The sequence below is a fragment of the Tenrec ecaudatus genome, chromosome 18 (assembly GCF_050624435.1).
Source record: "Tenrec ecaudatus isolate mTenEca1 chromosome 18, mTenEca1.hap1, whole genome shotgun sequence".
NCBI lineage: Eukaryota > Metazoa > Chordata > Mammalia > Afrosoricida > Tenrecidae > Tenrec > Tenrec ecaudatus.
The window spans coordinates 15,029,963-15,055,158 of NC_134547.1; the positions used below are offsets into that span (position 1 = coordinate 15,029,963).

General features: G+C 47.2%; 1 protein-coding gene across 2 annotated transcripts; it reads right to left on the minus strand.

Moving 5' to 3' along the window:
• LOC142432345 (uncharacterized) lies at positions 1–18,986 on the minus strand. 2 transcript variants are annotated; one of them, XM_075537489.1, is made up of 6 exons: positions 18,816–18,986; positions 18,261–18,402; positions 16,401–16,471; positions 7,735–7,810; positions 6,316–6,442; positions 1–2,451 (listed from the first exon to the last, which is right to left on the minus strand). In XM_075537489.1, the coding sequence occupies exons 4-6, from the start codon at positions 7,747–7,749 to the stop codon at positions 575–577; spliced, it is 2,019 nt and encodes a 672-aa protein (XP_075393604.1). In that variant the 5' UTR covers positions 7,750–7,810; positions 16,401–16,471; positions 18,261–18,402; positions 18,816–18,986; the 3' UTR covers positions 1–574. The 2 variants fall into 2 exon arrangements, with proteins under 2 accessions (XP_075393604.1, XP_075393605.1); XM_075537490.1 differs by having other exon boundaries at positions 18,792–18,986.
• Positions 18,987–25,196: the final 6,210 nt, after the last annotated feature.

Consider the following 25,196-nt stretch of genomic DNA (forward strand, 5'->3'; position numbering starts at 1 on the left):
TTGGCATTCTGAATAAAAATATTTAAATAGTTATATAATTTTGGTATTCCCATCATTATGCTTTTGTTAAAGGCAAGAGCAAGCGCTTATTCTTCTCGAGGCTTGTGTCTTGAATGATGTCCAATAAATCCCAAAGTGCTAACTGAAGCCCTAATGTACCACTTAGAAAGGTTCCCTGATAGGAGCTAGGCTGAATAGTAGACTAATACTCCAATGTTTTCTGAGCTCCGATAACTTCACCAACCTAGGTGTCACATAAATCTATCCCAACACCATTGAGTGGCTGATGACTCATACTGAACTTAAGTAGAATCTCCAAGGTGGTAAATGGGAGCGGACAGCAGCTTTCTCCCACAGAGCAGTTGGTGGAATTGTGGGTAGCAGTACCCACAGTACAACCAGGGATCCTTAAGGTTGCACTTAACCGATTACATTTTTCACTTTGTAGAATTCTTTCCAGTGACGACGATTCTCTTGAGTTCTTAGCAATATTATCACTTCCAGAGAATTGACTACTGGCATGACTTATGTCACGGATCACATTTAATCTCAATTTAAACCCAATCTCACACCATTAACGTTTCTTTCCAATGTGAACTCTTCGGTGAGAGTACAGTTGTGAAGGTCGAGTGAAGACTTTACCGCACACATCACATCTGTAGGGTTTCTCTCCAGTATGGATACGCTCGTGATGCTGAAGGCTTGAGGCATAGCTGAAGGACTTCCCACACTTCCCACACTTATAGGGTTTCTCTCCGGTGTGGACCCTCTGGTGCATGTCAAGATTCAAACTCCACTTGAAGCCCTTCCCACACTGTTCACACTTAAACGGCTTTTCTTCGTTATGGACTCTCTGGTGGGCTTGAAGGTGTGAAATCTGACAGAAACTCTTCCCGCAGTCTTCACATTTGAAGGGCTTTTCCCCACTGTGGACTCTCTGATGGGTCAAGAGATGGGCGGCCTGCCTGAAGCCTTTCCCACACTCCTCACAGTTGTAAGGTTTCTCGCCCGTGTGGACTCTGCAGTGCATCTGGATATACCCTCTGGTTCTGAAATGCTTCCCGCACACTTCACACTTGAATGGCTTTTCTCCACTGTGGACTCTGTGATGGGTAGACAGTTGCGATGCGACCCTGAAGCCCTTCCCACACTCCTCACAGCTGTAGGGCTTCTCGCCCGTGTGGATCCTACGGTGCGTCTGGAGATTTGATCTGCTGCTGAAGGACTTCCCACACGCTTCGCACTTGAACGGCTTTTCTCCACTGTGGACTCTCTCATGGGACAAAAGGTGTGAGGCCTGCCTGAAGCCCCTCCCACAACCCTCACATGTATAGGGCTTCTCGCCAGTGTGGATTCTATAATGCACTTGAAGAATGGACCTGCTACGGAAGTACTTCCCACACTCTTCACAGACGAACGGTTTTTCTCCGCTGTGGACTTTCTGATGAGTCATGAGGTGTGCAGCCTGCCGGAAGCCCTTCCCACACGCCTCACAATTATAAGATTTCTCTCCTGTGTGGATTCGGCAATGAATCTGAAGTTTTGATCTGCTGCTGAAGGACTTCACACACTCTTCACATTTGAATGGTTTTTTCCCACTGTGCACTCTCTGATGGGGCAGAAGTACAGAGAACTTGGAACCTTTCCCATAATTATTTGGACTGTTGCCCGTGTGGATTCCATAGTGAGTCTGAAGATCCGCCCTGTGACTGAAGCCCTCCCCACATTCCTCACATCTGTGAGGCGTCTCTCTCGCGTGGACCTTGCAGGGAGCAGTAAGCTCTCCTTTATGACAAAAGTTCACACCACACATATCACATTCGAATCGTCTATCGCCAGGGTGGATTTTCTGGTGTTCGTGAAAATGCAAAAAAGACACCAAGTCCTGCCCACATTCCTCACAAGTATAAGGTTGTGCTCCTGCGTGGCTTTTGCGATGAACACTGAGCGTTGTTTTATGCCTGAAGTGTTTCCCACGTTCCTCACATTTGTGTGGCTTCTCTGCAGTGTGGTCATTCACATGACTGTGCAGAAGTGGGCCCTCATTAACTTCCTTACGACACTCATCAGGTGTACAGCAGTTTCTTCCTCTGGGAAGCCTCTGGTGGTTGAGAAGACCTGCGATGTTAATGAAGGGTATTCCACACTTACTGCATGGGTGAGTCTGCTCTCCTGAGTGTAAACAATGATGGAGGCCACAGCTGGAGACATATTTGAAGGTTTCCACACACCCATTACACTGGTAAGGTTTCTCGCCAGTAAGAAAACTTGACATTCCTCCTGCAGCTGGAGAGGGCAAATCATCTTGTTTACACAACTGGGACTTATTTATCATCAAATCTTGACACCTGGCTAAGTCCACTGAAATGTGTTGCCAGATATTTGAATTGGACGCATCCTCGTGTGCTCCTGTTTGTGTAACAGTCTCCAAATCCCTTGGGATCGTGCCTCCTGTAAGGACAGAGAATTCAGAGATATAGACAGGCAACTGATTTATTAACAGTTTTCACGATTTCACAATTGGAGGAAGAAACATTGCCGAACCAGGGTCAGATGATCTCTTCCACCGTGTATCACACTCTCTGCTGTATATGACATCAACACCAGAGTAGGTCTCCTGGGCTACAACCCAGTTAGCATTAGCACGACCCATTACAGAACACCAAATCCACTACATGAGGTACAGTTTAGAAAACAAAGCCTGAATTTTCAAAAATTATTAGTACAATACAAACTTATTCTGTTGCTGTTTCCATTGGATTTCAGCTAGTGTAGAGTCTGCCTTAGTAACTTCTGCACTTAGAGAAATGAGGTTGGAAATAATAATGAATCTACAAGGTGTATGTTTTGTTGTATAAGTTTTCACAATAAAATTTTAACCAATGAATATCAGAGTTTAGTGAGAAGCAGAACACAACTGAAAGATTGCATATAGCAAAATTTTTGTCTTCATAAAAATTCCCAACAAAGTGCTATGAAAATTATGTTCCATGGAATCAACCTTGTGAGAAGTATGGCCAGAATACTCCAATGGCAAGATTTTGTCTTGTGTATTTTGGACATATTATTGGGAGGGAACGGTCCTTGAAGAAAGACACCATACTGGGTGGAGGGTCGGTGAAAAAGAATAGCCCTCAATGAGAGGAACTGACAAGGTGGCTGCAACAATGGGTTTCAATCACAGCAAAGACTGTGAGGAGGGATCACATACCAATATTTTCTTTTAGTACAAGACTGGTCCCTAGGATGTAAATCTTAAGATGTCCCAAATGTCCCTCTTTTCCACACTGCTGTAATATTCCATCATCTCTAACAATTCCTCCTCTTGTTGTTGTTGTTAGGTGCCATCAACTAGCGCCAACCCATAGCGACCCTATGCACAACAGAACGAAACACTGCATGGTCCTTCTCCTCTTTAAGTTCCATAATCCACTGCAGTATCTCACAGAACTCACACTCACGCATGGGGCTGTATAGGCTGGCATGGTCCAAATTCCTGTGTGTCACCAGACCCACGTGGCTAAAGGGGCTAACTAACCCAAATGGACAGGCTAATCAATAGGCAGCCTGCTCACAAGGCTACAGAACCTGGAGAACCAAGTCAGATTAGAGGCCAGCTGCTGACTCACTCTCAAGAACTGGGAGATGAATATACGGGAGATGCAGGATCCGGGGCAAGAGAGAGAGTGTTGCAAGTACATTGCTATATACTGGATACTGACCACACCAAGGGGACTAAGTGCGGTGACCTGACACACACCCTCTAGTAAGGCGCCCACGCAAGATGAATACCCTCCTAATCCTGAATCATTAACATAATGAACAACTCACTCCCAAACTGGGCCACAATCTCAGGCACAAAGGATTTGCAATATGTAACAAAATGGTGGCGTCCAGGAAGAAAGGTCGTAGAACAGTGCAGGACTCGGAAGTGTGTCATTCTGTTGATCACTATGGGATGGAACCAGCATGACTGCACCTAGCAACAATAGATGGAAGTCTGACAGAGGAGAAGGCCCCTTTTCTCCCTTAAAGAGACTTCAATGTGAGAGGCTGACCTGTTTCAGCAGACATTTCACTATTCGTATAGAGCACTGTCTCTGGTTATTGTATTGGAAAATTATTACCAGTATCTCTAGAACTAAGAGGCTTCGAAATAACTTCAATGACAGGCAGACTGGGGAGAAGAATACATTATCCTCTACTGATGGTAACAACACAAGCAAGCTCCTGCTGAGAAGACTACTCATGAGGGCAAAGTGAGGGAATGGGTGCAGGGATGATCAATGATTCTGAAACTTGACAATAATTCACATCATCCTCGTCTCCAGGGGGGCGGGGAATAAACCAGTGAAAACTAATCTTTGATGCGAGAGAGAGAGATCTGGGAGGGAGGAGAACTTAAAAAACAGTGCCATCTTATGACATCAAATCCTGTAAAAAGGGTCGCATTCTGCCTGAAACGATACCCAGACAGGAGAAAAGGTCACACACTGCCTGTTTTCACTATGCCCAACAGCATATATATCTGTGACCCTAACATCCTAACAGAGTTCTTGGTCCCAACAGAAAATGGGAGGGAAGAAACCCAACACCTGCCCTTACACAACATGCCTACCTCATATAGAAAGATTTCCCTGCTAGACATACAATGCCCAGATAGTCACAATACACGTGTCCTATGCATGTCCCTACAGTCTGGCTTTATGTGTGCCACGTAATTTTTATTCTAAAAAAAAAATTTAGTGCCTAATAGTATAGCACAGAGGGTTACATGTTGGGCTGCTAACTTCAAGGTCACTTGTTTGAAACCATCAGCCATTCCTGGGGAAACTGACGGGGTTCTTTACTCCTGTAAAGAGTCACCGTCTCCAAAGCTCACAGGGCGGCAGTTCTCCTCTGCCCTGGAGGGTCACTAAGAGTCCGCATCCACTCGAATGGAAAAAAAATGTCATGTCTAAGAGTGTGGCTTTAACTGGTCACCAATCTCAGGCGTGTATGCCTTGCGTTGTTGTATTCCATTATCTCTGTTTAATGGTTTTTTTTAAAATATTACCATGAGCGCATCATGGCTCCCAAATTCTGCAAAACCAGGACCAGTGAAAAACAAGCTGGTATCAATCTGGAAGTAAAACAAAAGATTATCAAACACGTTGAGGGTAGGAAATCGGTGAATGTGACTGCTTGCAATTTAGGGACATTACATTCCTCAATCACTGTAATCCTAAACAATAAAATAAAAAGATTATCTAAGAGAATATTTAAAGATCATTTCCAATGAAAGCGAAATCACTGCTGTGGCAAGAAGTCTGTTTGAGATGTTTACAGGAGGGAGAAAAAAGAACTAGACTACAATATGCTATTTGCACAACATCCGAAACACCTAACGTCCTACTTCACAGTATATACCGTATATACTCGAGTATAAGCGGAGGCACCTAATTTTACCACAAAAAACTGGGAGCCTTTCTCAGCTTAAAAAAACGTGCTGAAAAATCTCGGCTTCTACTCGAGTATATACGGCATCTTGAATCTTAAGTGACGCATGAGTGTCGGTTCTAATCTGAATGTCCTTGTCTTTCAGTGGGCGTCTTCATCACCCAAAGTCTCTGCCTCCTTTCTAAGTGAAGTTTCTTTCCATGAAAAAAAAATCATCATTTATAAATGATCATGGGTTCATGAGGCAGGGAGAATAGGGGAAGAAGGGGGCAAAAAGAGGGGCTGATACCAAGGGCTCAGGTAGAAAGAAAATGTTTTGAGGATGATGAGGGCAACAAATGTACCAATGTGCTGGACACAATGGATGTACGTTTGGATTGTGATAAGAGCTGCACAAGGCCCCAATAAAATGATTTTTAAAAAAGGAGAAATATCTTTGTCTTTAAAGACATTAAGCATGACATATCACATGACACTACACATCACACATTTGAAATGAACCCACAACAGGTCCCAGCTTAGTGGGCATTTGCGTTCCTACTGCACACACAACAGGTAATCAAAAGCAGAGAAACATTTATTTCGAAGAAGATGCACTTGAATACCATTGACTTTAAATCTCAAACATAAATACGTAGTGCTAAAGCGCAAGCTGACGCTCTAACCAACGTCCACTGTAATTCCACTGCTTCCCCGTCTCCTGCCAGCATTTGTGCGGCCATGTGCTCCTTCCTTCCGAGGGAACCCTGACCCTTTGTTTCACTTCATCAGACAATGTTCACAGGGGAGCCATGCCCCAAACTCAAGTGACCAGTCCTAGGTCGGTCAAGACTAGAACCATGAGATCACAGACTGCCCAGGGGAGGCTGTCCTCACCTACTGCCATCAGGTTCCGGAAGTTCTCCACCATCACATCTTGGTGCAGCTTTTTCTGAGTGGAGTTCAGCAGCTCATGCTCCTCCTCCGTGAAGACCACGGCCACGTCCTTGAACGTCATTGATCCCTACGACACCAAACACAGGGGTCCCGTCTTAGAGCCATGGTGCCCTGGGAAAGGTAGGGAGGATGAGAGCAACTTGTTCCGGATTTTGAGGAACGTGAATTCTTTTGTCGATGATGCAGCCTCCCCTTTCTGTCCTGTAATGCCCTAACACCTAGGCTCCTAAGCCTTGCCCAGAGGGTGGCAGTGAATGAGAGCCCTTGCGTTCCTCACCTGGAGTCCTCGGGGAAAACCCCTGCAGCTCTAAATGTTGAATTCTGGAACCAACTGCTTAAAATCATGGCAAATTCACCAACTGCTTAAAATCATGGCAAATTCACCAACTGCTTAAAATCATGGCCAATTCCCTGTGACATAGAATGTGAACATACCCAGGTTCTCCTAACACACACACACACACACACACACACACGCTCTGATACTTTTCTTCACTGTTGGCCAAGATTACAAGCTTTGGGTACCTTTTCTTGGACATGTAGATAGAACATGCCTTCAACTCTTAAGGCAAACACCACCCTCCTGAACTCCAACCCTGAATGCACCGAGTTGTACCCACCATTCCTGAGTTCATGTTCCAACCATCTGTCCCTTACTGGAGGTGAGCCGGGCATGCTACTCTACCTGTCCTAGTGTCTCAGTGTATGAATGTTCCACAGCTTGTGCAACCAAAGTTTCTTTTGAGGAGAAACCACACACACACACACACACACACACGAAAGTTGGACAATCAGTAAGGTAGATATAAAGAAGAAACGAGACACGTGAATTACGGCCCTGGCGAAGAATACTGAAAGTGCCATGGATGACCCAAGGAACAAACAGCTCTGACTTGGGTGAAGTACAGCCAGGCTGCTCCTTCGAGGCAAGGGCGGCAAGAGTTCATTTCACACACTTTGGGCATGTTCTCAGGAGAGACCGGTCCCTGGGGAAGGGCATCGAGGGTGGTAACCCAATGTGTAACCCACTACACCAACCAAGAGAGCTCCTGAGGTGCACAAGGACCCGTCCATGTGACAAAGGCGAGGAGCCAATGGAAACGGAGCGCACGCCAATGAGAGCGCTGGAGGATGGAAATGGCTCATTCACATGCCTCCTTCTACTCTTTATCTTTGAGAGGGAAAAAAGATAATACAAAACCTCAAAACAAATGCAAATAACCTCTAAACACAATTAGCAAGCACCTGCCCCTCCTCCCCCAAATAAAAGGTCCACAAATGTCTACTGTTCTCCTTGAGGTCTTGTAAGGAAGAGGAAGCCACGTGTCCAATCTGAGTCGACACGGGCGCCCCACTCACCAGGAACGTGCTCATGTTCCCTCCGACTTCTGCAGACGCGCAGAGCCCCGGGATGCACAGTCCAGGGGATGTCGACCTAGGAGAGGAGCAGACAGGCGTAAAACGGTGGCCAGGGGTGTCACTCTCCTTCACAGACACATAGTGTGACTCAGCCAGGAGGCCCCCTCATCTGGGTGGCTGGGGCAGTGCCCAGCTTGATGTGCAGAGCATGGCGTGGACACCAGATGCCCTGGACTCTCTTGAAGCCAGGCTCAACGAACACTTTCTGTGAACACGCTTGGGGATCCCATCACCAGTGTTGCCCCGGTTGCCCCAAGGCAGTAACTGTGATCCCACATCCACAGAATGTGAGACAATGTACTGAATGAGGGTCAGCTCTAGGGTCAATATGCAAGCTCTAAATCCACTGTCATTGAGTCCATTCTGACTCAGTGACCGTATAGAACAGAGTAGAGCTGTCCCGGTGGGTTTTTGAGGCTGTAACTTTTTAGGAGTAGAAAGCCCCGCCTTTCTCCTGTGGAGCAGCTGGTGGTTTTGAACTGCTGACCTTGTGGTTAGCAGCACGACCTTTAACCGCTATGCCACCAGGGCTCCATTCACATGTCTGTTCTAATCTTTGGCATGGCTTCTCACCAGCTCTGTCATCGTGAGCTAACTGATAGTAACTTGTGGCCAGAATGCTGTCCTCTGTAAAACAGGACGTCTGTCAGAATCCTAGCAGGGATTTTGATCTCTTTGTGAGTGTGTGTGGTAGTCTGTACTACGCCAGTATCCTTATAAAGCGCATTTCTACCAGAGGAAGATACCTGGACGGCTGACGGGACTGTTCTGTCCAGTGAGGGCCCCCTGTAGCCTCTGAAGAATCTGTTAAACAGGCTTGGCTGTCTTCCCGAGGAAATCCTTGCCATAACCACAATATTCAAATTGGCACAACTTTCTCTAAAAGGTGTGAATGTGTGAATGTCTGCAGTTAATGTTGCCAAAGAGGTGTTTTTAGGACGTTTCTGCTTAACGGCAGACATTCACACCTTTTAGAGAAAGTGCCAAATAGAGTCTCTGAATGTTTTCTATGAAGGTTCTCTCACAAGGAAGTGAAACATAGAGTTCACAGAACAGTTCCAGTCTCTTTACCCCATTTTTACGTGACCTTCGGGAGCTCCTCCGTGGACGAACATGCTGGGAGGAAACACAAACCCCTCTGTTGCTGAGTTTTCATGAAAACTAAGAGGGCCTCTGCAAAACTGACAGACAGAAGACCCTGAAAAGTGGAAGGATGACGGCAAAGAATCTCAAGCCAAGAATGCAAACAAGGAGCAAATAAAACGTTGCTAACAGTTTAAAAAGAAAAGCCAGAGACTTAGAGGAAAAAAGTTTGATACAGTAACTTTGGGGAACAGCTTTGGTTTGGTTTGGTTTTCAGCAAGTTAATCTACCTAGGGAAATCTACCCTCACGACTGGGGGGCCGGCCCCAACCCCCAATACATGGACACCTGCCCTCCCCCAAGAAGAATTTATTTCAGAGGACAGCAATGAAGCTGCAGCTCAGGGAGAGGGACGTCTCTGACCAGAGCACATGGGAACAAATGAAGGGGGAGGAGGAGAGTGGGGCACATCCGGGCCCACCAGGCCTTGAGGACGATGTTCCCGATTAAAGCAGCCAGTCCACAGAGAGGACCACATGGCGGCCCCACTGATGTCCCTCAGTGACCCATAGCCCTATAGGGACAACACTGGAGACACAGTGTGGGAAATGCACCTGATCTGATCCCACCACACCGAGGCAAAACACTAAAGATGTAGAACAGAACAGCAAGGTGAACAGGGCAATGAAGTGCCCTGGGAATACCAAAAACAGACTTTGGGGCCAGGGTTTGGCACCCCATCAGACTCGACCGAAAAACACTCCTAAAGGCCAACAAACAGTTCTTGAACTAACTACAAGTTCTTTTCTTTGTTGTTGTTGTTGTTGTGCTTTTTGGGTTTTTTTGTCATTGGCTTTTTGTTGTTGTTGTTTTGTTTTCTTTTGTTACTGGGTTTTGCTCTGTCTTGTTTTTGGTGCATGCTATTATCTCCAAAGGTCTGTCAAAATAAGACAGGATGGATGAACAATATGGAGGAGAAAACAACGGGACAGACAGTCCCAGGAGGACATGGGAGAAGGGGAGGTGGGGAAAGGGAAGGGGTGTTAACAAACCCAGGGACAAGAGAACAACAAGTGATCCAAATCGGTGGTGAGGAGGGTGTGGGAGGCCTGGTCGGGAGTGATCAAGGGTAATGTAACCGAGAAGAATTACTAAAACCTAAATGAAGGCTGAGCATGATGGTGGGACAAGAGGAAAATAAAAGGAAAGAGAGGAAAGAGCTAAGAGACTAAGGACATTTATAGAGGTCTAAATAAAGGCATGTACATATGTAAATATATTTATATATGAGGATGTGGAAATAGGTCTATGTGCATATATTTATAGGTTTGGTTATAAGGTAGCAGATGGACACTGAGCCTCCACTCAAGTACTCCCTCAATGCAAGAATACTCTGTTCTATTAAACTGGCAATCCATGATGCTCACTTTCCCTGATACAATCCCTGAAGACAAATGGATGCATAAGCAAATGTGGTGAAGAAACCTGATGGTACCTCACTATCAAAAGAGATAGTATCTGGGGCATTAAAGGCTTGAAGGTAAATAAGCGGCCATCTAGCTCAGAAGCAACAAAGCCCACATGGAAGAAGCACACCAGCCTGTGATGACAAGGTACTGAAGGGATCAGTTATCAGGCCTCAAAGAATAAAAGATCATATTATTGTGTGCTCACCTCCCTGATATGATCACTGAAGACAAATGGGTGCATAAGCAAATGTGGTGAAGAATGCTGATGGTGCCTGGCTATCAAAAGATACAGCATCTGAGGCCCCGGCCCCAATCCCAACTACTACATGGACACTTGCCCCTCCCCCCAGAAGAATTTATTTCAAAGGATGGCATTGAATCTGCAACTTCGGGAGAGGGACATATCTGATTGGAGCACACTGCAGCAGATGAAAGGGGAGGAGAAGAGAGTAGAGCACATCCTGGCCCACCAGGTCTTAAGAGCGATGTTCCCGATTAAAGCAGCCAATCCACAGAGAGGACCACATGGTGGCCCCACTATGAGGCATAATGTCCCTCACTGACCCATAGCCCTACAGGGACAACACTGGAGACACAGTGTGGGAACTGCACCCGATCTGATCTCACCACACCGAGGCAAAACACTAAGGGGGTGCAACAGAACAGCAAGGGAACGGAGCAGCGAGGTCCCCAGGTGTGGGGAGAGGTCAAACACTTAAAGACATCCTCACCGAGGGCAGTTAGTCCCCAGACTACAGGGTAGGCTTGCTCCCTGCTATTGGGGACAATAAACATTCCTCCCTGAGGCCTGCGACCAAGCGTTCTCACCCTACCAATAATGATCTCCATCAGATGAGTCAGGGAACAGGCCAAACTGACTCTGACATCCAAAGTTAAGTTGCCATCCTATATCTATGATCCGCCCATCTTGGCGCATGTATGCCCCCAATCCCTCCTCTCCCTATTGCGTGTATTTCCCTAGACCACCCCCTCTCATTACTGCATTATCTATAGCACAACCCCTTCCTGTGATGTTTGTCCTCGCCTGTAATTAGGGGGCTTGCATGTCCCCAGATAACATAAAAAGCCTGGGTTAGCATTAAAATCTCTCTCTCCCTCCACATGGACCACCAAGCGGGGCTGAGGTGAGCACGCTACTATGAATCGTGTCTGACTCCATTTATTTCAATGCTTCTCTTCTATCTCTCATGCTCTCTATAACTTTACTATGATCTTATTATCGCTGTACAATTGCACCTACCGGACCCCTAATGATGTGTTAGGGGCTGGCTTCGCCTGACACCCAGGGAATGCTGAAAGTGGACATTGGGGCCAGGGCGTGGTGCCCCAAAAGACTGGACTGGAAAACACTCCTAAAGGCCAACAAACAGTCCTTGAACTAACTACAAGCTTTTCTTTCTTGTTGTGTTTTGTTTTGGTTTTTGTCATTGGTTTGTTGTATATTGTTGCTTGGTTTTGCCCTGTCTTGTTTTTGTGCATGTCATTATCTCTGCAGGTGTCTAAATAAGATAGGCTGGATGAACAATCTGGAGGAGAAAAACAACGGGACCAACAGATCCAGGGGGACATGGGAGAGGGGGATGTGGGGGGAAAGGTAGTGGTGTGAAACCCAAGGACAAGAGCACATGTGATCCAAATCGGTGGTGAGCAGGGTGTAGGAAGCCTGGCAGGGAGTGACCAAGGGTAATTTAACCAAGAGGAATTACTGAAACCCAAATGAAGAGTGAGCATGATAGTGGGACAAGAGGAAAGTAAAAGGAAATAGATGAAAGAGCTAGGAGGCAAAGGGTATTTATACAGGTCTAAATAAAGGCATGTACATATGCAAATATATTTATATATCAGCATGGGGTAATAGATCTATGTGCATATATTTATAGGTTTAGTATTAAGGTAGCAGATGGACATTGGACTTCCACTCAAGTACTCACTCAATGCAAGCATACTTTCTTCTATTAAATTGGCATTCTATGATGCTCACCTTCCCGACACAACCGCTGAAGACAAAGCAGGTGAATTAGCAAATGTGGTGAAGAAAGCTGATGGTGCCCAGCTGTCAAACGATATAGTGTCTGGGGTCTTAAAGGCTTGAAGGTAAACAAGTAACCACCTAGCTCAGATGCAACAAAGCCCACATGGAAGAAGCACACCAGCCTGTGTGATCATGAGGTGTCAAAGGGATCAGGTATGAGGCATCATCAGAACAAAAAAATCATTATCATTGTGAATGAGGGGGGGAATGCGGAGTGGAGACCCAAAGCCCATTTGTAGGCTACTGGACCTTACAGAAGGGTCTTGGGGAAGAGATGAGTCCGTCAGGATGCGATGTAGCAATAATGAAACATCTAGCATTCCTCTAGTTCCTAAATGCTTCCCCCTGGCCCGCTCCGCCCCCCCCCCCCCCCACTATCTTGAATCCCAATTCTACCTTACAAATCTGGCTAGACCAGAGGATGTGCACTGGTACAGATAGGAACTGGAAACACAGGGAATCCAGGACAGATGATCCCTTCAGGACCAGGGGTGTGAGTGGCAATACTGGGCGGGTAAATGGAGGGTGGGTTGTGGGGAACCTATTACAAGGATCTACATGTGACCTCCTCCCTGGGGGACGGACAACAGAAAAGTGGGTGAAAGGAGATGTCAGATAGTGTAAGATATGATAAAATAATAATTTATATTTTATCAAGCGTTCATGAAGGAGGGGGAGGGGAGGGGGCAGGAAAATGAGGAGCTGATGCCAAGAGCTTAAGTGGAGAGCAAAAGTTTTGAGAATGATGAAGGCAATGAATGTACAAATGTGCCTTACACAATGGATGTCTGTATGGGTTGTGATAAGAGTTGTGTGTCCCCAATAAAATGATTAAAGAAAAAAAAGACTTGACAATCTCCTCCTATAACATTACAGCCTAAGAAGCATATGGGAGCGTTCTCCGTCCTGTGGCGTTCTTATGGGTTAGTGCTATCAGAGTTGTTAAGACAAATGGATCTTGTTTATTAAGTGCTTAGAACTTTCATAAGTGCTCAGTGAATCATTTTCCCTCCTCTTTCTACTTCCTTTTGGGTCTTCTCACCCTTGAGGCCCTGAGATAGTTAACGTTTATTGTGCAAAAATGGCCAATGAACACATGTGGAATTAATTGAAGGGCGGAGAGATAAATGGCTCAACGAGCCTCACCTTTCTTTTCTCTTGCTCTTTGATCATCGGACCAGTGTGCGGATGCTTTGCTTGTTCTGTGCCTCCATTTGCAAGCTACACTACCTGTGGGACACCTAACCCGTGGACTGTGTCACTGTAATTTGAAGTTCCTTCAAGACTTGCTTTGCCACACCATTGGAATTTATATCTCCTGAGCTGGGGACTGTCAGACCCTGTCATCTGGCTGACTGTTGGTGACCTGCCTTGCTGTTTGCTGTCTGTGGCTGGATAGCCTGAATTGCTCCACAGAGGACTACGCGGCGGCCCTCAAAACTTGAAGGACTGCCAGTGTCTCATAACTGTCTCTCGGGAGTGAGTTGCACTGAGCCATTTGTACTGCTTTATAAATTAATTGTCTATTTCTTATGTTGTCTATCTATATAAGTATATATATATAAAATTAAAAAAGAAAATAAATCCACCCTCAACCCAAACTCACTGCCATCAAGTTAATTCCGACTCATTGTGCCCTTATACCATAGGGCAGAGGTACCCCTGTGGGTTTTCAAAACTATAACTCTTTATGGGTGCAGGAAGCTTTGTCTTTGACCCACCAGGAGGCTGGTGGTTTTGAACTGCTGACCTTGTGGTTGGCAGTCCAGCAGGCAACCAGCATGCTATTGGGACTCCTAGGGAATCTACCTAATAAGTGAATGAGAACACATGGCCACTTAAAAAGACTTGTATGGGGGTGTGGGGAGCAAGGGGAAAAAATGAGGAGCTGATATCAAGGGCTCAAGTAGAAAGAAAATGTTTGAGACCGATGATGGCAACAAATGTACAGATGTGCTTGACACAATGGATGGATAGATTGTGATGAGAGTTGTACGAGTCCCCAATAAAATGATTTAAAAACAACAAAAGACTTGTATGTTCACTGAAACATGAACCCTAAAAGCTCAAGGGTGAGTTTTTAGTCCGTCCACATAGAACACTCTTCTTTAAATGAATGTAAGCAGGTCTTTCCCTTGGAATGCCCAATCATAAAGGAACCTCCCCCAGATGTGGGCCTTAGACACAGAGGGCGCCCAGTCAGCATGGCCTGACTGTGAAAGCACCACTATCGGAAGGTCCCGCAGTAACACGTGGCCGCATGTTTCAAAGGCTCGGTGTGGAACGTCTGCAGACACAAGGCCCAACTATCAAAAGAGCCCAGCACTGCCCCACACCCAGCATCCGGACCTCTCTGACCCAGAGTGCGGGGCCACACGGTGCTGTACCACACCAACGGTGAGCCAGCTGGGGTTTCGCTGTGGCTGGTATCTTTAAGAAGGTGACTCAGATCACAGTCTGGGGCATCTGGGGACCCTAAATCAGTCCACAGAGCCCCTGAAGAACAAGCATGTGGCAGCTACCTGAAGGCCCCTTCGACTTCCTCCTCGTCCCACAGAAGGCCCCCATGAAGTAGAATTTCTCTACTCTCCAGCTGGCCACTCAGCTGAGTGGACCAGGGCCACCCACAGAAACATCTGGAAGAAAAGGAAAACCCAGGGTATCTCACAGAAAGAGAAACACGTCCAGGTGTTTGCCAGCCTCCCTGTGGTTCTCGTCAATTCCGGACCCACGCTAGGAGGAGCAAGGGGCCCCTAGAATCGGATGTGAAGAAGAAAGGGTCAACCTGCCACTGACTTTCAGTAGAAGGTTAGGGGCTACGGAGGAGAATATGAAACATAATTTGGGATCAAATAAAATGAAACCGTTAAGAATGGTTTTAGGAGCTCGGGGAACGATTTCAAGCCCATTCGTCTTGCTTTGAGGGTGCAGTCCATCTGACTGCAGCCAGTTCTCCGGGGTCCTTGGAAGCCGCATCACAGATCATGAACCGGGCGGGGGATCACCCCTAAGAACCACTGTCAGGATGGCGCAGGACCAGGCGGTGTTTCGATCTGCTGATCGGCGTGACAGCACCGATACCTAACAGCAAGGACAACCATGACCTCCGGATCTGGACTCAGACGCAGCTGTCTCCTCTTAGTTGGAGGTGGGCCCATTTCAGAGAGCCCTGGTGCCCCGTCCTGTAATGTTCACGCTTCATCAGAACACAAAGGAACCGAAATCACAGACTGAGGCTGAGCAGTCCTTCCAGAGCCACCCACCACTGATCCCAGACGAGGCAAACCGCTCCGATGGAACAACTCCAACAAGGCCGGGAAAGAGGATGGGAGAGCGAAGATCAGTAGACCCATCTCAGCAAAAAGGACGGACCCCTGGCCCTCCGCTTTAACTGAGAGCAGGCGAGACCGGCCACCCACCTTCTGTCCTGCCTTGTGAAATCCACACCTTGCGAGCATGGCTTCAGAACAGGAAAGAAAAACATGAGCTGCTCTGGGTGGAAGGCAGGTCCCCGGGGGAATGAAATCGGGCCAGGGATCTCCTTCCTGAGAATAATTAATTGTGAGTGTAAAAAAGCCTTAAAACCAAACTACAGAAAAGGTCAAAAGAAAACAAAGAAACTACAGCACTGGTTTTTCCTTTCTCTCTTTGGCAGTGGTTATTTTTATTAAACCCTTACCACCCAGGTGGTGTAGTGGGATGATGCACGGAACTGCTCACTGCAAGGCCAGTGGTTCAACGCCATCAGCAGCTCCATGGGAGAAAGGTGAGGCTGTCTGCCCTGGGAAAGAGGTAAAGCCCTAGAAACCCCCAGGGGCAGTTCTATAGAGTTGCTATGAGCTGGAATCAACTGATGGCGATTGGCTTGGGTGTTTTAGTGGGTTTTTTGGTTATAATGAGACTTAGTAACTAAATGTTAACTCATGTCAGTTTAGGTCACACATCACACATACAACCTACATGAGCAACTTTGCAGAAGAGGCATGCCCAGTCCTACTCACCTGGGGCTCTCTACCAGGAGTCCAGGAGTCGCCGTCTCCACCTCCAAGCTGTCCTTTCTGAGAAGTGGGGGCTGGGGAGTAAGAAGAGGAGGCTGTCCATTACAATCATGACATCCAGGCCCCCCCAAAACCGCACTTCATTCTCCCTCTGACCTGCCAGCAGCAGCCTCCTCCTTCCTCAGGAGAGAGGTCAGAAGGACCCAGGAACGTCCAACCTCCTGCAGGATTCAAAGTGAATCCTGCCACTGCAGGGGCAGCTCTGACTACATCCCTGATGTCGGCGGGTAAAGAGCAAAGCAATGGAACCTGGCGGGAGTCATTCCAGCCATTAACGTGGGTGCACCCAGGAACACTCTGTACAGGGAAACCAGGAGGGCCCAAGGTGGAGCAGTTACAATGTTAAAATATATACATAAAATCATTTGCCGACACATCTAATGTACTGTCATTTTTACTGTACTCAGTGACAGCAATGCAGTGTCAGATATTCCTCCTCTCCGGCTGATCGGCACCAGGTGGATTGAGCCACACCCCCTCCCTGCAATCAGCTGGCATCAGGAAACTATGTGGTCTCAAGCCTGGTCATACTGTCCCCGGTTCATTTGCCCAAGGCTCAACTGCTCAGGACATTTCAAAGGCCTGGGAATTCTCCCAGAGAAAACACAAGTGAAGGCTGACTGGCTTTCTGGAGAAGTCAGAATCTTTGCATCCATTTTTAAGGAGATTTGGGTGGAAAGGTGAGCCCTGCGGGCGGAGTGGGCTACGCTCTGAGCTTCGAATCACAAGGACGGCGACTCGAACCCACCAGCTGCTCCTGAGGAGAACAATGTGGCTTTCTGCTCCGGTCAAGATGGACAGTCTTTGGGGACCCACATGGGCAGTTCTCCCCTGTCCTACAGGGTCTCCGTGAGTCGGAATCAGTTCCACAGCGTTGCTTTCTGAGTGAGTTGGATAGTGTGCTTTATTACAGAAGAATTTGCAAAGGACTATTCGGACAGCGTGGTCACCGGGGCCTGTTCCCTAATCATTAATAGGGAACCTCAAGCTCCTCCTCAGGAGACGAAACACTAGTGGGACAACCAGACGCCCACTGTCCTCAGCAATGGGATTCCGATGGGTGACGACTAGACATCACCATTCGTCACGTGCAGGGAATTACTTTACACCTTGAGGACTGTCCGGTTCATACAAAGCTGTGATAAAAGCACCTATACTTCTTCTGAGCATGAGGTTGAGGGAGATGTCGTAGGACAGAGTAGGAGGGCTCCCTGGGGCTTTCTAGGCTGTTGGTGCGATCAGGTGAACGCTGGTGGTTCAAAGCCCCCAGCTGCTCCCCGGGTGATCTCCTGGGAAACCCTAACGGTCCCTATGAGTAGTCAGTGGGTTTGGATTCTTGTGGGAGGTCAATCTTTACTGGAGCAGCAAAACTGCCAGGTCTTTTACTACCACCCCTATTCTACACCCAGCATCTCTCTCTCTCTCTCACACACACACACACTCACTCACTCACTCGCGAAGCTGAAGAGTGTCAACAGCCGACTTTTTGGTTACTGAAAGTACTATGGACTGTCAAAAGAACAAACAAATCTAGAATTAGCAGCACAGCCAGAATGCTCCTTAGAGGCAAGGATGGGGAGCCTGCTCCCACCTATCATTTTAGGCATGTTTCAGGAGAGACGGAAGGCATCATGCGTGGGAAAGTGGAGCGGCCAGAAAGAGGCGGCCCTCGACAAGATGGGCTGACTGTGACACACAGGGGTGCTCTATGTCGGAACCCACTTGAAGGTACCTAAAAACCAACCACTTTTCCATTAACTGGGGGCCCCGGCGGCGCAGTGGGTTAGGTGTTGGGCTGCTAACCTCAAGATCCGCAGTTCGAAACCACCAGCCTCTCCCCGGGAGAATAGATGAGGCGGTCAGCTCTGCTCTCGAGAAGATTTGCAGCCTCAGAGTCCAAACAAACGCAGTTCTACAGACTCGCTAATGAGTCGGAATTCACTTCCTGGCAGTAAAAAAAATAATTTTTTTTTTTGGAGGGGATCAGCAGTCGCCTTTGATGGGTGGTTTGAACCCACCGGCTGCTGCGGGGCAGAAAGATGGAGCTGCGTCACTACGTGTTTACGGCTTCGGGGACCCCCCCTCCGGGACCCCACCCCCACCCTCACCCCTGCCCAGTCCCTGGCCGTGGATAGGTGGGTGGGCGAGCTTGTTGCCAAACGGAAGCGCCCAGGAGGCGGTGCCGGCAGCGCGGGTGCAAGACTTGGGGCGGCGGACGGGGGGCCGAGATCCCGGGAGACCCTCCAGTCAGGCGAGGCACGCGCCCCGGCCCGGCTCCAACCCGGGGACACGCGCGTCGCCCCCGACGGAGAAGTCCCCGCGAGGGAAACGCACCCCGCCGCCCTGGCCTTCTCAAACCTCCGCGTCCGCCGCGACTTCTCCCCGCACGCAAGGCCCGGTCGGCGTCCCGGGGGCTGCGAACGCATGCCCCCAAAGTTTGGGAAGGGGCTCGCGACACTGCGGGGACCGCCACCACGAGGGAAAACGCGGCGCGCACCTCTCGCGGCGGCACCGGAAGTGGCCCGCAGCCCACGCAGGCGCCGGACTACATTTCCCAGAAGTCCGTGCTCCCAGCGTCTAGAGCGGAAGTGCTTGGGAAACGCCGGGAACTCGGCTTTTAGGGGCCCGGAGGCGTTTACGAGCTCTCCCGACTCATCGCGACCGTCTGAGGCTGTGTATGGTTGGGGGGGGAGGTGGGGGTCCTCAAACTATGGCCCGCGGGCCACATGCGGCCCGCCGAGGATATTTATCCAGGCCGCCGGGTGTTTTTGCCCCGTTTTGTTTTTAACTTCAAATTAAGATTTGTGCAGTGTGCATAGGAATCTGTTCAGTTTTTTTTTTCTTAACTATAGTCCAGCCCTCCAACGGGTCTGAGGGACAGTAAACTGCCCCCCCCCCCCCATTTAAAAAGTTTTGAGGACCTCTGCTAAAGGAACAGAAAGTCTCATTTCTCCCCAGTGGGACACCTGTTTTCCCACCTGCTGTTTTTTAACTGCTTAACTCATAGCTGGCTGGCAGCCCACTGTGTAATCCACTGAGGTTACCAGGGAGTGGAAAGGAGTGGAGCTTACAGGGAGCCTTCAAGGGCGGTAGTTTAAAAATTCAGCTCCGAAATTGATGTATGGATGGATAGAGATGGGTGGTGTATGAGTCCCTAATAAAATGATTTTAAGTGGGAAGATGCCATTATATTTTAATTCATTTTTTTCTACACTTTAAAAAATCCCCTCATATTGTACTTAACCATAAATAATAACATTGTTTAATGGTATTTTTAAATATTACATGCCATCTATGTAAAAAAAAGTTTTGAAACCGAAGAAAAAAATTCAGCTCCCAAAATGAAACTGTCATTGAGCTGACTCTCAAAATGACCTCCTAGGACAGCATAGAACTGACACTGTGCATTTTTGTGACTTTAAATCTTTACAGGAGTCCACAGCCTGGTCCTCTCCCTGAAGCACTCAGCCACTAATTAAAAAAATAAGTCTTTAAATCCAGGCAGCCGTCCTATTTTGCAAGAAAGACTTGCCGAGTGCTCTCCTAGATGTCGCAGTCTAGACAATCTTAGCTTTGTTCAGGTGGGATCACTAAAAGGAAAAAAAAAACGACAGCAGGGCACACAAAAAACAAGGGCTAACGTGGTTGGCAGAAGGAGGTTCACACTTGAAGAATAAGCAAGGTCGAATTGTTGGAGAGAGCGCTGGGGGAGACTGAATTTGTCGTCATTCAGTGAGGCCATTGAAAAGACCAATGAGGATGAATGACGTAGCCCTGAAGCACCTCTTTCCTGATTATAAGGCAGCAGCATTCCCTTGCTTTGTCCTGAAGACTGCCTCTGGTGCACTCGCAGGTTCCACACGAGCACAATTAGGTGTCCTGCAAGGCCCACTCTTCACAACGCTGTCCTTACATATGGTAAGGACACATACTGTGTTCATCGGAATGCCTTTGCACAACCAATAACGCAAGTGAATGTTGTTTTCAGGTAGTCTCTGCTTTTAGTCACGAGCCAGCTGATGTCCAGGATGACATTCGTTGTTCAATATCCTCTTCTCGACCTACTTTCAACTTCTGCCTGCTCACTGTTGATGTACTGTTGCAACAGTTTGGTTTTTAATGATCACTTGGTTGGTCAGGTTAACTATCTTCTTTTTTTATTATTAAATCATTTTATTGGGGGCTCTTCCAGCTCTTACCACAATCCGTACACGCAGCCATCGTGTCAAGCACCTTTGTCAATATAGCTGCCTTCCTAATGTCTTGGCACAGACTAGAGTTTCTAGCACGACATCAGCGTTCTTTTGAGACCTTTCCATTGGTATTCGATTCCTGGAGCCTTTCCACCAATGCATTCAGTGCAGCTTGGACGTTTTCCTTCAATACCATCAGGTTTTCATCGTCTGCTACCTATCTCTTGGAATGGCTGAGTGTCAACCAAGTCTTTTTAATAACAAGGACTCTGTATACTCTTCCTTTCACGTTCTCCGGCTGCTTCCAGCATCATTCAACAGCTTGCCCAGACTCCTTCAATATTGCAACTTGAGTCATGGGCGGAGTCTTCAGGTCTGGCATATGCTGAGTGCGACTGTATCTGTGCTCAGTGAGGTGGGTTGATATTTTAGCTTCAACCATGGGCTGAAACAGAACAACTGTGAGGTTGGCACAGAGCCTGGCAGTGGTGTGTTGGTTTGTTTTCTGTTGCGCACTGGATTGCTTTGATACGAGTTGGAACGGACTAGACAGCACTTAACAGCATTGCCATTTCTACATTTAACTTTTGGAAAAACTATCATGGATTGCATTGTATCCCCTATAATAGATTTGAAATCCTCACCCCATTCCTATGGTCGCCTATAAAGCAATTTAATGCAACTAATCATTCAGTTTAAGTCCAATGAATGTTGGCTCGGTCCCAAATCTAACAACGTCTTGAGTTAAACAACCTCAATGTTTTCCCATAAAAATCTTATGGGAAAGCCCCCTTGTAGAAAGAACAGCCTAACAGTAATAGTAACTGATGCGAGGGTTTATAGGGCATGGGGGGTGGGTGGGAGGTAGGAGATAGGGAAGGTGACTATTTGGGGAGTAACACTGAAGGTGGGGGTGGGGGGGTACCAGAACTGATTGTGATTACACAACTAATTTTAAAGACTTAACTATGGGGGGTGGGAAATGTTCTCAAATTGATGGTAGGAAATGCTTGTTCAATTCTTCTTGATATGATTGAATAATTGAATTGTATATGTGCATTTGATGCCAAAAAGAACAGCATGGACACAAACATACACAGACACAGGAGAAGAGAGGCATTAGGTCAAGAAGATGGATTTACAAGACCATGGACGATCCTCTGCAGTCACACCTTGAATTCAGACCTTGTGCCTCCAGAACTGTGGGAAAGAAGTTTCTGCACTTGTTAAGGCAGCACGGGATAACCAAGATAGAAGTCGTCGATGGTAGTGACATAGGCTGCTGTCAACTTGAGATTATTAAGAATGAAGGGGTGGTGTTCAGTCTGTCAATCAAGTGGCAGCTTGATGACCTCATTTGGAGGTGCTAAGGAGCTAAATAGCTTGCTGGAGGTGGGACACATGGTCACTCCTTGTGTGACATTCCTGCTGACAAGACACATGGAATTACACTAGAGCCCCGGAGCTGGAGGAGCCACGTGGAGTCCCCTGCCAGCGTTGAGTTTCCACTGCCACTGGATCCACAGGACTTTCCACCCACTGGCCTGTGATCTTCCTGCACTGGGCATCACTCCATGAGTCTGAAGAGGAACTTACAGACTTGTATCAGACATATGGGCTAATATCAGACTTATGGACTTGATCTGAACTGGGCTGTTGTCTTAATATACAATTACTCTTTTATATAAAGGTCCTTATACATGAGTGTCTGAATTTGTTTCTCTAGTTAACCCAGACTAATACACCGTCTAACCAAGTACACTTAAAATTATCAGTGTAACAGCACTCAAACTAGTTTTGTCCTTCCTGGTTCTAGTCTGGGGGGATCCACTACTGTCATAATATACTGCCTCCCTATCAATGCCTTTTTTACAAAGCATGTCTTATTTTTATCTTCAACATACATACTCACTTTACTTTTATGCCCAGGACTTCCCTCTTGTAACAAACTTTTGCTTAAAAAAAGAAAAACTGATTTGGAGTCCTATTCATTCCAGTTTTATTTCCCATATGGTAATGCAGTAGGAGTCCTTGTGGCATAGTGAGTTATGCTTGGGCTTTCTCACTTCAAGGCCATAAGTTCGAAACCACCAGCCACTCTGTGGGAGAAAGAAGGCGCTTTCTACTCCTGTCGAGAGTTCCAGTCTTGGAAACCCAGGGACAGTTCTACCCTGCCCTCCAGGTCTGCTCTGAGTCAGAGTGGACCTGATGGTGGTGAGCGGCACAGAGAATCACATCACGAGTCTTAACTATAAAACAGCACTTTTTCAAATGCTACTGTATGTGCATGATGTTTGGGGAATGCTCAGATTCGTTTAAACATATGAAAATTTATGGGATTATAAAATTAAAAACAGGGCACTGATCCACCCAGGGGGAGAGTACTGTTTAGGTCTTCACTGAAATGGGAGTGTGAGTGTGACCCCACCACGGCGTGCCAACCCTAGAGGGCAACGTAAGTACATGGAGCAACGCATGATCAGAGCCAAACTGACCCCTCCCTAGACATTTGTGCTACAGAGGACAACACTAAGCCTACAGGTTGGGGAGAGAGGCTGGCGTGCCCCACCCACACAAAAGCAAATCAAGAAGGAAAAAGAGCAGGGACTAAACACCTTACTGGCACAACAAGCCCTGAGCTTGCATGGAGATGCGAAGGCAGAGAGGACTGCAGACTAACAATAGCTTGAGATGTGATGGCCCCTCGCTGGAGCATACTGCAACAGAGGACAACACTGTGGGGTGAAGCAAGAAGGGAACAGAACGGAACAGCAATGGGAGCAAAGCAGAGCCACAAAGCCCCCGAGAAGCCCCCCAAATAGACCTCAGGCTGGAAGGGGCAGTTCCCGGAATTCCCCAGGACCCTTTGGGAGATACTGGTCAGTCAGTGGACAGACCTGGAATTATCTATGCTTTCTCAGTTTTGTTTTGGGTTTTTTTGCTAGTTGTTTTTGTTGTTTGTGTTTTTCTTTAATCTTTTCTTTTTAGTTTTGTCTCCGTTATTGTTGTTGGGAAGTAAGCCCGAGGAGACAGCAATGAGACCAATGGTTCCAGAGGGACACTGGGGGTGGGGAGACGAGGGAAAGGAGGCGTGAGAAAACACCACCACAGACAGGGGAGCAAGCAGGGAATTACAAGTAACAGCAAGGAGGACGTAGAGCTCCTGGGGCTGGAGCAACAGCAACCTAGCTGAGAGGAATTACTAAGAGGCAGAAGAAGGACAAGTGTGATATTGGGGCAGGATGAAGGTAAAAGGAAACAGAGGAAAGATCTAGGAAGCAAAGCTATGGATAGAGGTATAAACTTAGGTGTGTACATATGTAAATATATGCATTCATAAAAATAGAGGTAGTGGCCTATGTACAGATATTTATATGGCAAGACACTGAAGAACTGGGTGGGCTTTGGGCCTCTACTCAAGCCCTCCCTCAATGCAAGAACACTTTGTTCTAACAAACTGGCATTCTGTTATGCTCATGCTCCCAACACAATCGCTGAAGACAAAAATGGGTCCATAAACAAATGTGTTAGGGATAGCTGATAGTGCCTGGCTATCTAAAGATATAGCATCTGGGGGTTTAAAGGCTTGAAGTTAAACAAGTGGCCATCCAGCAGAGAAGCAACAAGCCCATACAGAAGCAGCACAACAGCCAGTGCGATCATGAGGTGTCCATGGGATCAGGTAACAGGCATCAGAAGACCCAAAACAAAACTAAACTGTTGAGAATGAGTGCGGGGGGTCGGAAACCCCAAACCCAGCTCTAGACAATAGAACATCCCCTCACAGAAGGATCCCAAGGAAGGGATGAGTCAACCAGGGCACAGTCTAGCACTGATGAAACACACAATACTCCTCTGGTTCTTCAAGGCTTCCTCATCCCCCACTATCATGACCCCAGTCCTGCCTTTCAGTTCTGGTTAGACTGGAGCATGTGCACTGGTACAGATAAGAGCTCAGGACACCCGGAATCCAGGTCAGATAAACCCCTCAGTACGAAATGGGAGTAGCAATAACAGGAGGGGAAGGAGGAAGGGAAGGGGAGGGGAGGAAGGGGGCACTTATCATAATGATAGACACATAACACCCCACCCAATCCAGGACAAAGAACAGAAACAGGGGTGAATGGAGAGAGCAGTTGGTATAAGATATGAAAATAATAACAATTTATCAAGGGGTCACGAGGATAGGACGGGGGCGGGCGGGGGGTGGGGGTGGGGACCTGATACCAAGGGCTCAAATAGAAAGTAAATGTTAGAAAATGATGATGGCAATAGATGTACAAATATACCTGATACATTTGATGTATGGATTGTTAAAAGAGCTGTAAGAGCCCCCAATATAATGATTTTTAAAAAATTTTAAAATCCACATAAATAAACTTTCCAGGAAAAAAAATCACTAAGGATGTAAATGTTTCAAATTACCTTATGCGCACACACTGATAGTATGACGCTACATTCTGACTTTCCCAATGTTGTCTATATTTTAATGGATTCACACAATAGAAATATAATGAAAGTAAATTCCAAAAATGAAAAACCCACT